The sequence below is a fragment of the Clupea harengus genome, chromosome 4 (assembly GCF_900700415.2).
Source record: "Clupea harengus chromosome 4, Ch_v2.0.2, whole genome shotgun sequence".
Taxonomy (NCBI): Eukaryota; Metazoa; Chordata; class Actinopteri; order Clupeiformes; family Clupeidae; genus Clupea; species Clupea harengus.
This window is the reverse complement of record NC_045155.1, coordinates 10,044,448-10,058,257: the sequence shown is the minus strand read 5'-3', so window position 1 is coordinate 10,058,257 and position 13,810 is coordinate 10,044,448. Positions and strand designations below refer to the sequence as shown.

At 41.0% G+C, this 13,810-nt stretch overlaps 2 protein-coding genes across 2 annotated transcripts; one reads left to right on the top strand and one right to left on the bottom strand.

Moving 5' to 3' along the window:
• Positions 1-95: 95 nt before the first annotated feature.
• On the top strand, positions 96-6,183 carry pm20d1.2 (peptidase M20 domain containing 1, tandem duplicate 2). The gene is made up of 13 exons (XM_012834991.3): positions 96-360; positions 687-773; positions 942-1,177; positions 1,285-1,371; positions 1,923-2,056; positions 2,283-2,402; positions 2,555-2,630; positions 2,770-2,831; positions 3,174-3,252; positions 3,359-3,430; positions 3,693-3,858; positions 4,068-4,167; positions 4,770-6,183. Exons 1-13 carry the CDS (start codon positions 141-143, stop codon positions 4,897-4,899), a joined length of 1,569 nt encoding a protein of 522 aa, XP_012690445.1. The 5' UTR covers positions 96-140; the 3' UTR covers positions 4,900-6,183.
• A 49-nt stretch (positions 6,184-6,232) lies between these two features.
• LOC105906847 (chitotriosidase-1-like) lies at positions 6,233-9,894 on the bottom strand. Its single transcript, XM_012835073.3, has 11 exons — positions 9,702-9,894; positions 9,404-9,430; positions 9,093-9,297; positions 8,855-8,911; positions 8,489-8,654; positions 8,229-8,353; positions 7,956-8,079; positions 7,602-7,784; positions 7,363-7,479; positions 7,134-7,266; positions 6,233-6,782 (listed from the first exon to the last, which is right to left on the bottom strand). Exons 1-11 carry the CDS (start codon positions 9,724-9,726, stop codon positions 6,517-6,519), a joined length of 1,428 nt encoding a protein of 475 aa, XP_012690527.1. The 5' UTR covers positions 9,727-9,894; the 3' UTR covers positions 6,233-6,516.
• Between the last annotated feature and the right edge of the window lie 3,916 nt (positions 9,895-13,810).

Genomic DNA, 13,810 nt, shown 5'->3' with positions numbered 1-13,810 from the left:
CACAGAACATGTTTTGAAATAGGGTGACCGTTTGTACAAGCCATAACGATTACATCCCTTCCAACGCAGCAGGTGGCGCCCGTGCGTCACAAAACGTCCACTCGTCTAGTAAACAATTTTCTGTCATTCAGAATCGAAAAATGTCGGGCCAAAGCGTGAGGCTGCGAATCACCAAGCTTTTGAAAGTTGTGATCTTAAGTTTATTGTTCGTCATCACTGTCCTAATTCTTGTGGCTACGGTTAGGACGATTTCGTTAGATGTGAATACGGGGTTGAAACTGGCACGATGGGAGAGGACCGAACACGTCCCCCCCAATATAACCAGTGAATATAGACAGCGGCTCGTTTCCAATTTCAAAGGTAAGTTGACTGCACGAGCCGGCTCTTTAAATTATATGTGGCCAATAATGACTGAATATTCATTTGGAGAAAAGGCATTGGTAGGCAATTCGGATTCCCGGAAATATGAGATGATGGCTGTAATATCTTGACAGTTTTCAAATCACGTGAAGACCGTAGCTTTTAGCTTGTTTGCTTTACTTACTGTTATCTCCCTATGCTGGTCCCACATAACATGGTATAATTGTTCTGTAAATTAAATCAAATTCAAGGGGTTAGGTGTGTCCTCGTTTGTTATAATACGATGGACAATTCTATGCTTTCCTCCTCTTTCCCTTTCATTGTAGAGGCGATTCGGATACCCACCGTATCGTATTCGGAAACTGAGCTCAACACTACTGCACTGCGAGAGTTCTATGGGCTGATGAGAAAAGGTGCCCCTCTAGAGACTTCTTCAGAGCGCCACACAAACACTGAATAATGACCATGTGTGATGTTCTGACAGCCTATACCTCTTTATACTCGGCACACTTTAAATGCGCGATGTAGTGTATTTTGTTATTTTCAATACCTGAAAATAATGTGTTTTTCTGCCTCTACAGCTTTCCCTATATTGTTTTCCTCAAATGTGGTCTCGCATGAAGTCGTTGGAGTCTACAGCCACCTTTTCTGGGTGCCTGGGACTGACCTTTCCCTGTTACCATACATGCTACTTGCCCATATTGACGTTGTACCAGCCAATGAGAGTGATGGCTGGGATGCACCTCCTTTCTCTGCCAAAGAGATTGATGGCTTCATCTATGGCAGAGGGACCATTGATAATAAGCAATCTGTTATGGTGAGGGAGCAAAAGCCATTTTTTTGTTTTCTTGACAGTCCTGTGTTTATCTGCACTAGCCGTTCTCCTGTTCCCAAGTTCTGACCACCAGATCGTTCTTTTTGTAGGGAATTCTAGAGGCACTGGAATTCCTGCTAGCGAGAGATTACATGCCACGACGAGGCTTCTACGTCGGCCTGGGACATGACGAAGAGGTGAGGTCATCCCAATGTTTGTGATCTGAATTGGTGACTTCTCTCAGTTAAATGATGAGAACATGGAGACATAAGTGTACCACATATGTACACACAGGGATAACTGCTTGTTAAGCTTAGAAACCTCTGTACATTCACACTGCCAATTAATTCTGCAGTCCGCAATTCTAATCCCATACACTCCTTGTCTAATTCGGCAAATAGCTCCTCATGGTCCTCTAACTGTCCGTTCAGTGTTAGCGCTGAAAAAAAAAACACAGTTCTGGCTCTGTAAATGGAAAACAAACATAGTGGCTCGGACCGAGCCATAAACAATCCCAGCCAATCAACATGGTGCTTCAGGAGCAGGAGGGTGGGATGTGTTTGGCTGTTGAGCACAAATATCAACAACCTTTTGCGTAACAGAAACCGAGTGGTAGACTGCATCTTTAACACCTGACCTGTTCACATGCAGTGGAACTAATTTGCATATCATTACTATTAAATCCATCTAGTCAATCTAGCAGGATTGTTGTTATAAGGCTGACTGGATTGCACTTGCCTTGTCTCAGGTGAATGGCCTCAATGGCGCAGTGAACATTGTGAACGCCTTGAAGGAGCGAGGAGTTGGGCTGGAGTTTGTGCTGGATGAGGGCCTGGCTGTGCTGGATGGCATCATCAGTGGCCTACATGGACCTGCAGCTCTGTGTGTAAAACAGAATAGTTGCCGTCCTCAAACAATGGATACCTTTCACTAATATTATTTGGAATACACTCATATGTTTTAATGTGGCTTGTTTCTTCCCTCATTTTCTACTCTGTACATGCTAACATTTGGGGAAAAGCTTCTCTTGTGGTGGTGCCATTTTCATTTATGTAAAGCTACTGTACTAATATGTGTCCGTGCATACTTGTACTGTGTGCTTGTCAAGGATTGGAATCAGTGAGAAGGGCCAAGCCACAGTGAAGCTCAGCGTCACTGCCCCTCCTGGCCACTCCTCCATGCCTCCAGCAGAGGGCAGTATTGGCATCCTTGCCTCTGCCATCAAACGGTAAGAGAAGCCTGAAAGTGTGTGTATTTGCTACCACAGCAGAATCGTGTAAACTGTAAACTCCACCAATAGATTTTTGTGATTTCATAGACATTTTGAAACAAGGACCAGATGAACTAAGAGCAATGCTGGTCTATGTGTCCCTTTTACAGGCTAGAAGATAACCCAATGCCCAGACTCTTTGGCTTAGGTCCTGAACGGGGAACATTTGAGCATCTGGCTCACAGTGTAAATCTCTGGCTTGTTTTACCCAAATTGCCATATATTTCAATAGGACTAGTTTTGCAAGTGTTTTATGAGATGAAATAAGAGTTTGCCTGATATCCCAATACATTAACAGCTGCTTTATTTTTCTGCCACTTGGTAGTTTGGCCTTCCCCTCAGATTTATCATGTCCAATCTGTGGCTGTTTACCCCACTCCTGAGCAGGTAGGAACTGTTTGTTTTTGAGCAGACTTGGGGCCCTGTTTGAATTGTGGAGGGTGCAGATGAAATCACAACAAGGCTATAGTGTTAATGGCCTGGGTCAAATGGGATTCAAATAGCTAGTGTTGTTTCCCAGGCCAGTTACTTCTGTCACTTCTGTGAAGAAATAAAAACAAACAGAAATATCAGGATACGTTGATGTAACAGGAAATGTAGCAAAGCAAGGCGGAAACCAATGTGTCTTCTTCTTCTTTTTTTTATGTTGGTTGTGTTTGTACATGGGACAAAAGCTTTGAGAATAGGGCTCATTTTGACCCCAAAGTTAAAATTTGTGTGAACTTACAGAGTAATGGAGAGAAGACCTGATACAAATGCCTTTGTACGAACAACAACAGCCATTACCATGTTTAATTCAGGCGTGAAGGTAAAGCTCTCCATTGTATTTATGTTTTTCATGTTATTCTAGTAGTCTCCAAAACTAGGATCCTTGCTCAGCATGCTGAATTTGTTTGACCTCCTCTGCTCTGCAGGTTAATGTTCTCCCTTCTTATGCTGAGGCCATTGTGAACTTCCGCATTCACTCAGCACAGACTTTGAAAGAGGTCAGAAGGCGGGCTTTCAGATGGCTTATCTTTGATTGCACATTGGACTTACATACTAGAGCATATTTCACATTACATACCAATTGTTTTGTACAGCCGTAAAGAAAGTTTTGTCCAACTAAAGTATGTACGAATGAATGAATGAGTTAGTGAATGAATGCATGAATGCATGAATGCATGAATGCATGAATGAATGACAGAATAAAAGAGATTTTGTCAGGAAAGATCTTTTTGTCTAGTTAGCTGAACTCCCTCTCTCCAGGTGCTGGACCTAATTGAGGCCTCAGTGGCGGATGAAAGAGTTAAGATAGACCTCTTGAATGGGTTTGACCCATTGCCCGTCAGCGACTACACCGACAAAGCATTTGGGTACCAGGTCATCAAGAAAACAGTGCTGGACATGTTCCCACATGTGGCCATAGCTCCAGGTGAGGGCCACTAACACAGGAGAGCAGGGATTTTTTTCTGGAGTGTTCCGGGGCTTTCTTCAACAAGAATGGAGAGGTGTGTTTGAAGTGCCCCTCATCTGGTTTATTGGCTTCTGTATGGTCCTAATCTCCCCTCTCGCTCTCTCTTGCTCTCTCTCTCTCTCTCTTGCTCTCTCTCTCTCTCTCTCTCTCATCCCACTGTTGTGCAGGAATTTGTGTGGGAAACACTGATAGCAGACACTACACTGAGTTGACCAAAGATATCTATCGCTTTGCTCCGACATGGTTCAAGCCAGGTGACCCTCAGAGGTAAGGTCTTTTTATTCATTGCTGTTGGAATTCTGCAGTTTAACAACTATCACAAGGGTCTGGTATTGTTATTATAACACACCAACGGCTTAGTTTAGATGAGTGTCTTAGAATTTTCTATCTTGGATATGTATAGAATATAGATTACAAACAGCAGAAAGGAGATTCATATTACTAAGGACCCTATGGGTCATGAATATTCATGCCAGAATAGATAAATGTATCGATGCATGAGGGTTACAATGGCGCATATTGTTCGATATGAATTGTTCCATAAGCATTAAAATAAGGCATAAGATGCATTCATTGGCGTATTAGTATCCATTGCAACTATCATTGATACGTATATTATTATGGTCATCACCTTTCCCAGTAAAGTTGTAAATTCTGTACATTGAGAAACGTTGGTTGTGTCCATTCTACGCCTTCCAATCCTATGGTATATAATATGTCAGAGGCCCCATATGGGCGAGATTTTTCATTACAAATCCACAATCCACCCATGCATATGTGTGTCAGTGAATGAAAAAACAAACTTGTTATTGCAATATCGTATTTCATTTAATGTTGAGATCCCATTTGGCCTCTGCAATCTCCTCCAGGTTTCATGGTGTGAATGAGAGGATATCCATTAAGAACTATGAGGAGCTTGTTGTGTTCTACATCAAACTCTTCCAAAACTGTGACATCAGAGATCTCCCATCCCCTCATGATGATGGACACGAGCTTTAAGAGTGCTGTTGGCATCCTTCCATGACCTCAGCATCGCCCTTTTATTTTCACAATCAAGACACAGTAAGCTCTAGGATATTGATATTCTTCAGTTATGGACATTTCATTCATTACAACCACTTACTTGCATGATAAACATTTTCTACTGTATGTCAGTGTTTGAAGATCAGTTGGTAGTCTGTCTGTGGTGGCCTCCTAACTACACAAAAACACATTGTGTGTCCTCCTGTAATCTGTGCTCTTTATTTTTCATAATGCTGGAATTGAATGTAACACATTTCAGATACGGTACTTGCAAAGCAATATTGGGTAATCCAGGTGGAGTTGGTGAAAGTCCTTCCTTTTTACCGACTGAAGGCTTGAAACCTGTCTTGAATTTAATTCAGTGTTTTCCTATACAAGTAGTTGATGTAAAGTTTAAAAAACAAACAAAAACAAAACATGGAACAAGGACCATACTCATACTTCTCTACTTAATTCTGATATTTGACATGATGGTAGAATGGCTCAATGGATATTCATTCTGATCCAACTTGTGAGTGTGAAGAAGTAGATGAGACGCTATTACTGACAGTTCCTAATGCAGATCATTAGATTGAGTGAGCGACTTAGATCAACACAAGATGAATTGAGACTTCTATTCCTACTGAAAAGGCCAGTTCTATACGGTAAATGTATGATTGTTTCTGTGAAGAGTGAAATCTGCTTTAGGCCAGAGTGATTCTAGAAAAGTATTGGAGAAATGCAGCCCTCTAATCTATGTGCTGTTTGAGAGGAGTGATGAGTGATTTGTTTTTAATTGTTTTTTTTTTGCTGCTGGAACAGGGGGGTATTCCAGGTATGTGGTGTAGTGACAATTGTGGATCAGTTAACTCAGAGGAAGTGGTAAACCTCCTAATAGAAGAGCCCTATGGCTTCATTCTATTAGCAAAACAAAGCCATACGGCTCTTCTATTAGAAAGTTTACCATTTACTCTGAGTTAACTTACCCATGTTTGTCACTACATCACGTACTTGAAATATCCTCCAGCTGTCTCAGGTTGAAAGTTTAATATATATTGTTATAATTTGTTTTCTTGAATGTATTAAGTTGATTGTACAGGCAGTATTATAATGTGTTTACAAACCCCCATGTTGGCTGTTGATCACCTTTACTTTGAATGCTAAACTCAACCATCATTTAAAATGTGTTGTATGTATCTGTTGCAGAACAGTAAATCAATTTTTTTTAATTGACTTCAGTTTTACCATTTGAAAAATAAATTAAAAAATCTAATGAAAAAATTGATTTGTTGTGTTTAAAAACAAAACAAAAAACCCAGTAACAACAAAAAACAATTGTATTTCCTTTTAATGATGAAAGTACCTAAACAAAGTATGAACAGCATAGTAACAGAGATGGTATGTACGGTCCTTTGCACAGAATTGCATTTTTGTTATTGCTTTAGCCAAAATCATGTTAAAAATATTATTACACTAATGAAAATGTAAATGAAAAATTATAGAAGACATTTCTGGTTAGTTGATTCACAAACAGATATGGGTTAACTAATGTAGAACATTTCTTCTGGCCAGCGTAGGTGTTGGTCCTAAATGGTTGTGTGAAAGGTGGCCACTTTATGGCCAGTCGCAACACTTGCAGGACTGTTTGTAAACCAGGGTAGGAGGACAAGGTTGGAGAAAGGTCCTACCACCTGCGCACTGGTAGAAGGTACCTCTGTTTTCTGGGTTGGCATAAATCCCATCGGCTTTATGTGCGCAGAAGTCCTGGCCCGGCTTCTCAGTTATGTCAGGCGTGGTGTTTTTTTTGGTGGTTGCGGTGATGGGTTTGGCTGTTGTCGATTTCCCCGGCTCAGGAGTGTTTGGCGGGGGAGGGGGCAAAGCTGGGAAAGGGGGAAACTGATTTACACTCCTTTATACACAGGTGAATATTTTCTATTTAGTTTGCACTATGCAGTTAATGGTGATTTATATTTGTCACTTTGATTTTCCAATTTTGTCAGAATGCATAACTGAGCATCACCACAAAGAGAAATTCACTTATTCAGAGGAAGAAACCCAATACAACCCCCATTCTGGTTGATAAGTAATATTCAAACACATTTAAAATACATTCTGGATTAATTTGCAATATTGTTGATGATTGATGACATCTGTACACTGTATTGTTTAGTTCTGTTATGAGAGGTTGAATAATATGCACAAATGTCTTTCAAATGTGTGTATGGACTTACTGGTATTCAGAAGGTTTTTCAGGTGACTGATGAGGGGGTATTTTCCCTGTCCACAGAACTGCCCAGAAAAGTCATCTAGGTCCAAAGCCCAAATGAAAGCTCCTCCAAACCCTTTCTCCTTGAGGTACTGGGCCTGCACAGGGAAGTGAAACTGAGTTAGTTCAACGCTCTTTGCACTGGTGATTCCCACACCATGACGTTCTTTGACTCATCTCGGTAAACCTGGCACCTTTGTCTGAAAGCTCTCCCGGGTGTCAAATCCCACCCACTCGGTCCCTTTAGCAGCATAAGGGACTTTCTGATCCTCAATCCACTGCATGGTGGTTCCTTGGAGGAAAGTGCAAATCTGTAAGAGATTTTTAAATTATTATTAATTAATCACTTACAGTATATGGAAATGTTTGACTCTATCAGATCACTTTCTTTCTTCTTTTCCTGTTTGTGTTCTTTGTTTGTTTACATGCACACCTCATAGTAAGACCAGAAACCAGGCTCTCGGGTGTAAGTTCCAGCAGAGGCAGGTCCGCTTGCTGGAGCTCCGACCCCTGTGTCTGAGGATGCCAGGCGGAATGTACGGCCATAAGTGGCGAATCCCATCCTCAGCTTTTCCACAGGGGTACCCTGGTCTCTCCAGTATGTCATACTGAAGTTCTAGAGGACAGAGTAAGATAGGGGGGGTGGGGTCAGAGTTCCACCATGCTTGTTTACGATGAGTTTACTAAATAGTAGATGCTAGCAGTATCCGCGTGTTCTGCTGTGGATGTGTTTGGTTCTAGGTTACAATGTCTTTCTTCTTGTCATATAATCGAAATATTTTCTCACCGTATTGAAGTAGATAAGATCACCCGTGTCCTTTGAGCCCCTGAACAATGGACTGTTATGGCCAGTGAAACTCTCCCATTTTCCATGGAAGTCATAAGTCATCACGCTAATGAAGTCCAGGTACCTGTGATGCATACAACCATCAGTATTCTGTATGCCTGTGTGCTGAATTTTAAATGATATATAATGACAATACATGAAACTAATAGATTTTACATATCCTCATGTACATGTTTCTTTAAAAAAAAACTAAAAAAAACACTAAATGCATACTTCGAGATTTCAGCTATCTCATAGCCTGCATCAATTGTGGCCTTTCCTGCTGCCACTGCTGCTGTTAGCATCAGTCGTGAACGCCCCGCTCCTCTTCCCTCAGTCTCATAGGCCTCTAGGAGTTCCTACATAAAGAGATACACTCAGAAACATCAAGCCACTGGAACAAGTGGATTAGAAGTAATTTGACTACTCCTCATTGGTCCTTGAAACTCTGGGATGCCTAGTGCTGTTGTAAGTCACACATGAAATCTCCCTACTTTACACAGCAGAGTGAATCTTTGCTTGTCCTCGGGCGGGCTTCCCCGGGCCCCAGGGTACTCCCAGTCCAGGTCCAGTCCATCAAAGCCATGCTTCCTTAGGAAGCTGATGGATGACTGGATGAATTTCTGTCTGTTGGCTGGTGTGGAGACCATAGTGGAGAACCTGGGGAGAGACATGCAGATTTCAGAGACTGCAGCTGTCCTCATTCTTTGTGCTTTGCATATTCTGGTTTTTAGCACATGATTTGTTTTTGTACTGTCTCTTATTTTAATAATAACATTATAGGGAAGAAGCTGTTTGCTAACATTTAATCTGTACGTCCTATAAAAAAACATATGTGCCTAAGAGAGACAAAAGCTCACTTTGCTGTGCCAAAGTTCCATCCACCAACGGCTAGAAGGGTTTTCAAATTGGGATTTCTGTTAACAAAAAAAATTACCATTATGATTTCATAGAATTTTTCTCCTCGTAAAATATTATTCTTTTCTTTCCTTTCCATTTCATTTTACTGTATGGTAGAATGCAGAAATACAAAAACGTACAGCATGGAAAGGATAGAAAAAAACATATTATTCCTTTTTGTCTGCAGACAACACACACCTTGTTTTTAGTCCATTGAAAGACTGGTAAAGAGTCTCATCGTTCCACTCAAAGGTGACCAGCTCATTGGCATCATTGATGACGGCGAAGGCGTAGATCAAATGTGTGCATAAGTATGGATCTACATTCCCTGGGAGGTACTTTCCTCCTTCTGGTCTGTACTGGGACCAGTTGGTGAAATAACACACCAGCTCAGACGTACATCCTAATGAATAATAATTTCAACATAAGTCATACTAATGTCAAAAATGTTGCTGTTAGCATTAATGCAACGTTTTTAATAGAATGATTACAGAAAAAGAAAAACTGACCCAAATGACACAGCAGGAGGCACAGCCCTAAAAATAACAAACATAATTGATTTAGCAGCAGTGGCAGCAGGAAAGGCCACAATTGATGCAGGCTATGAGATAGCTGAAATTTCTAAGTATGCATTTAGTGTTTTTTTTTTGTACATGAGGATATGTAAAATCTATTAGTTTCATGTATTGTCATTATATATCATTTAAAATTCAGCACACAGGCATACAGATAACAGTGGAGAGCTACACAGGCCAAACGGAGTTCAGAAAAAAGTCTGTAAAGCAGATCTATTTGAAAGTTATTTACCTGTCCAGACAGTGAGCTTGTCCATTGTGCCGTCACTTCTTCAGCAGATTGGATTCAGTTCCTCAGAGGTCTGTTTAAAAATGTTCTCTGTATGACAAGGATAATGTGTTCTAGCCTGTGACAGAGCAGGTTTTGTATCATTTGAATCAATGATTAACCCCCTCCCCCCACACACACACACATCATCTGACTGGATACCCAAATAGAAAAAAATACACTCTCTTCCCTAATTTCTCAACCTCTGTTTTTGTGTTGTAGTTTGTGTTGTAATATGTTCTTCACAGTGCCGTGCCGACAGGGATCGGAGAATAGAGTTTGCATGGTACTCAGAAGGCCGGCCTGTTGTGATTGGATGTCTGTCTCGGGGGAGGGGCTAAGCCTTCATATGATCCTGGCTGAGATTAACCTGGGAGAGAGAACTGTTTCAAGGAAGTAGAGCTCTGTTAGCAGGCTGTTTGGGTAAAGTTGCATGTGGCCCATCGAGGCAATTTTGTTTGTTAAGTTGTTTGTTTGTTGAAAAGTATTTTGTTTGATGTAAGAAAAATAAGGTAGAAGCATAAATGCTGTGTTGGCGCTGGTACTGAACTAACCCTAATAAACTAACTCTGGTCTGTGCATCTCTCTCTTCTGCACAACCCCCGGTCAACTTGGCCACAGGTAAAAAAAAAAAATGGATTCTTCAAGAAGAAAGGGATATCTGATTACCAAAACCAAATGTTTACCATAACAGATCATCGATGATACACTTCATAACTAGGACTAGGTTTGACTTACGTACGTTGTCACAGGAAATAAACTTGAACATGTATTGAACTTGAGCTTGAGAGCTTCACTGTGTACTGCACAGAGTAATCTTCATTCACCGTGCTGCTATACTGCACCAAAGCTAAAAGCTAAAAATACTGACAGGCGCACATCAGGTTACATAACACCTGGGCCTGTTGATGTTCAACAGCTAGTTAAACAGTTTATCCTCATTTCCATGCTCAGATAAACTGACCACTGAACGCTGACCACTTCCTGATTATGTATTTTGTGATCTGGATGGGTGGCTTTACTTCACACGCTCGTCACTTCCAGGTGTAGGTGAAATTGGTACCAGCCTCACATGGGAGTACCAGACTATGTAGGTACCTTACCCTGTGAGCAGGCGCCGGGTGAATGTGGGTGCAATTGTGTGTATATTGTGATACCGTCTTCGTGAGGGCCACCAAGACACACTGGTGCTGTCCTTGCAACAGCAACAATATGTTGGTAATCTCACCCGATTGGACAGGCATCAACCATTCAACACAAAGGCAGATCAATTAAGTTGAACACCTAGAGGGCGCCACACAAAGTGTAGTGTCCTCCACGGTGGTCAAAATAAACTACAAAATAACTACAACCAAAATTACCTTATTAATAGTATGGTTGAAGTTCATTGGAGTTCTGAATAGAAGAGGTTGGCAACGTCCATTAACTTCCATTAACCTAGACCAGCGTATATAATCAAAGGATTTATTTACACAATGATAAGAAAATAACACACAATATGTAATCTAGCTAAATGTAACTAACTAACTAATGAATTGAAGGAGTGTGGGGATGTGTATTAGAGAGGGAGTGTGTGTGTGTGTGCGTGTGCGAGCTCGGGGTTGCGCTGTTAGGAGCGCGCCAGAAAGAATGTGTGTGTGTTCCTTTGTTTGATCACTGCAGTTCCGCGTGCATGTGTGTGCACGTACGCGAACATACATGTGATGTGGAAAAGGACGAGCCTATGTGCAGCGCGAAGTTTGAGTATTACTTTCGCGTGTGTGGCTATGTGAAGGCCAATGTATATGTAATCGTGCGCGATTAAGATGCCATGTTAGAAGAGGGAAATGGTTAGTGATGCATGCAAGACCCGATATGTCTGAGAAGCAATCCTAACGATAACCTGTAGATCAGAGATCGCGATCGCGACGTGTCGATCTCGAAGACCTTCCCTGTCGATCTCCAAAATTATTTATTTTTTTAAATACAAAAAAAAAAAAAATTGAAAATTTTCTGAAGTGTCTTCTGAAATATTTTCTTACGGTCTTCGGAAGACCAGTGTCAGAAAAGATCTCCGCCTGATTCATGAACGCCAGCTATTTAAATCCGAGGATGTCCCTAGAGTTGATGTGAACGTAATAACCAACGATTTCTCACAAATGTAGCCCTTCCCACTAAATGCCCCTCTCTAAAGCAGCTTGCACACTGCCCCGACAAACGCCAACATTCTCCAACAAACGCCAACAAACACCAACAGTTGGGTCAGCGTGCGGCAGCAGTTTGCAACTAGGCTCAACTCGCGTGCATAACATCCTCGAGCTCTCTTGGATGTCGTTGTTATGTTGGTTATCGGCCAGTTTGTTAAAAAAAAACTATATCCTAAGTCTATTTATAGATTAACGTTATGTATTAGCTTACCCAAACGAACGGTTTTCCAGACAGATATTTGTCTATTTTAACTTCTACGACTGGTTTAACACTGCAACGTGTTTCTAAATATTAATATTAAAGGTGACACATTACATGAGTACGTTTGCGCTTATGTTAGTTATCGGCCACTCCCACTTCATTCCAATTACCGCATTGGTTTTCGAAATATTAATATGCATGCATACTGTCGTACTGTCGTCGTAAAATAGGCTGTGCAAATATTTAGGCCCCCTAATCATTTTCATGATTTGAATACCTGTAACTACTCAATACTGAATAATTGCAACACATAATTAGTCTGATTAGCTTGTTAAGCCTTCAATTCCATAGAAAGGTGCATTCAATCATTAGAAAAACTATCTAAGGTAGCCAATTGCAAGATGTGCTTCTTGATTCTCCTCTGAAGAGTGGCAACATGGGGGCCTCAAAACAACTGTCAAATGATCTGAAAACAAAGATTGTCAGTGTTGTGTTGTAACTTCCGTTGATAAATAAAGCAGTTCATATCCAGCCTGCTCATTGCAAATGTGTTTTTTCTTGCTCAAATTGTGTGCGGTTAACAAATATTTTCCTTTTTATGTTGCACTGAAATTAAGTGATTTAGTGTGTTCTTGGCCACATCAATTTGAAAGCTGGACCAAAGTGTTTAATTTCATTCAATTACAATTAGGCTAAATAAAAAGTTAAGTTGTAAGTACAGTCTGGAGTCTGGACAGTCTTTTTTTTCTCAACGCCTCAATAGGTAGATCTTGCCTGTCACCAAGGCAGAGGTTGTGATCTTTGGCCAAAAAAGGTTGGTGACCACTGCTGTAAGATGGTGTAGCGAAGCCAACTAACAATGAAAATATATAAACAGTTACGTTCAGTAAACAAAACAGGTGAAACACATGAACAATGGCATGTAAACAGTCTTATGCTTAGCCAGGTTGTGAATAGCTAGGATAGCTAAATGCCCAGTTAATGTCAGAGTTTACCAGTCCTTTGGGAAAAGTGTGGATCCGACGTAGATGAGGCAGAGGAAATATGATGCTTTGCGTAGATGGATGAAGTTTGTCCTTGCTGCAATGTCTTTGTGTCTGCAGTTGTGGTCGGAGGATGTGATCGCTCGTTCCGTTGCAGTTGCGCGATTCTGTTGCTGTTCCCTTTGCAATTTAGCTAGCAGGTCTAATGTTAGCTGCTTTCGCTAAATTTACTTCGTCTCACTTAGCAATTCGTTGACTGATGAGACCCTTTTTCTCCATTCTCCAGTATTTATTTATTTATTTATGCTGGATACTCCATTCTCCATTTATTTATTCTCTAAGTTGAACTGACATTGAGCACAAAGAATTTCATTACTGATAAATGCTGTTTATGAGTTAAGCAATATAGTACGAGTGCGAGTGGGGTAGGTAAGGGATATTCCCACGGGTGGTGTTCGGCCGTAGCCACGAGGCCGGAGGCCGAGTGGCGCAGGCAACAACACCCGTGGGAATATCCCTTACCTACCCCACTCGCACGAGTACTATATTGCTTTTATAAAACAATTTTATAGTCAACCAATTAACATTTAAACACGAAGTTATTGATTAAAACATGTTTATTTCGCCATTGTTTCTCCGCAACAAAAAAATAGTTCCATTGTCAACGTCTTTTGGAATTATAAGAACTTTGAATTAACGGTT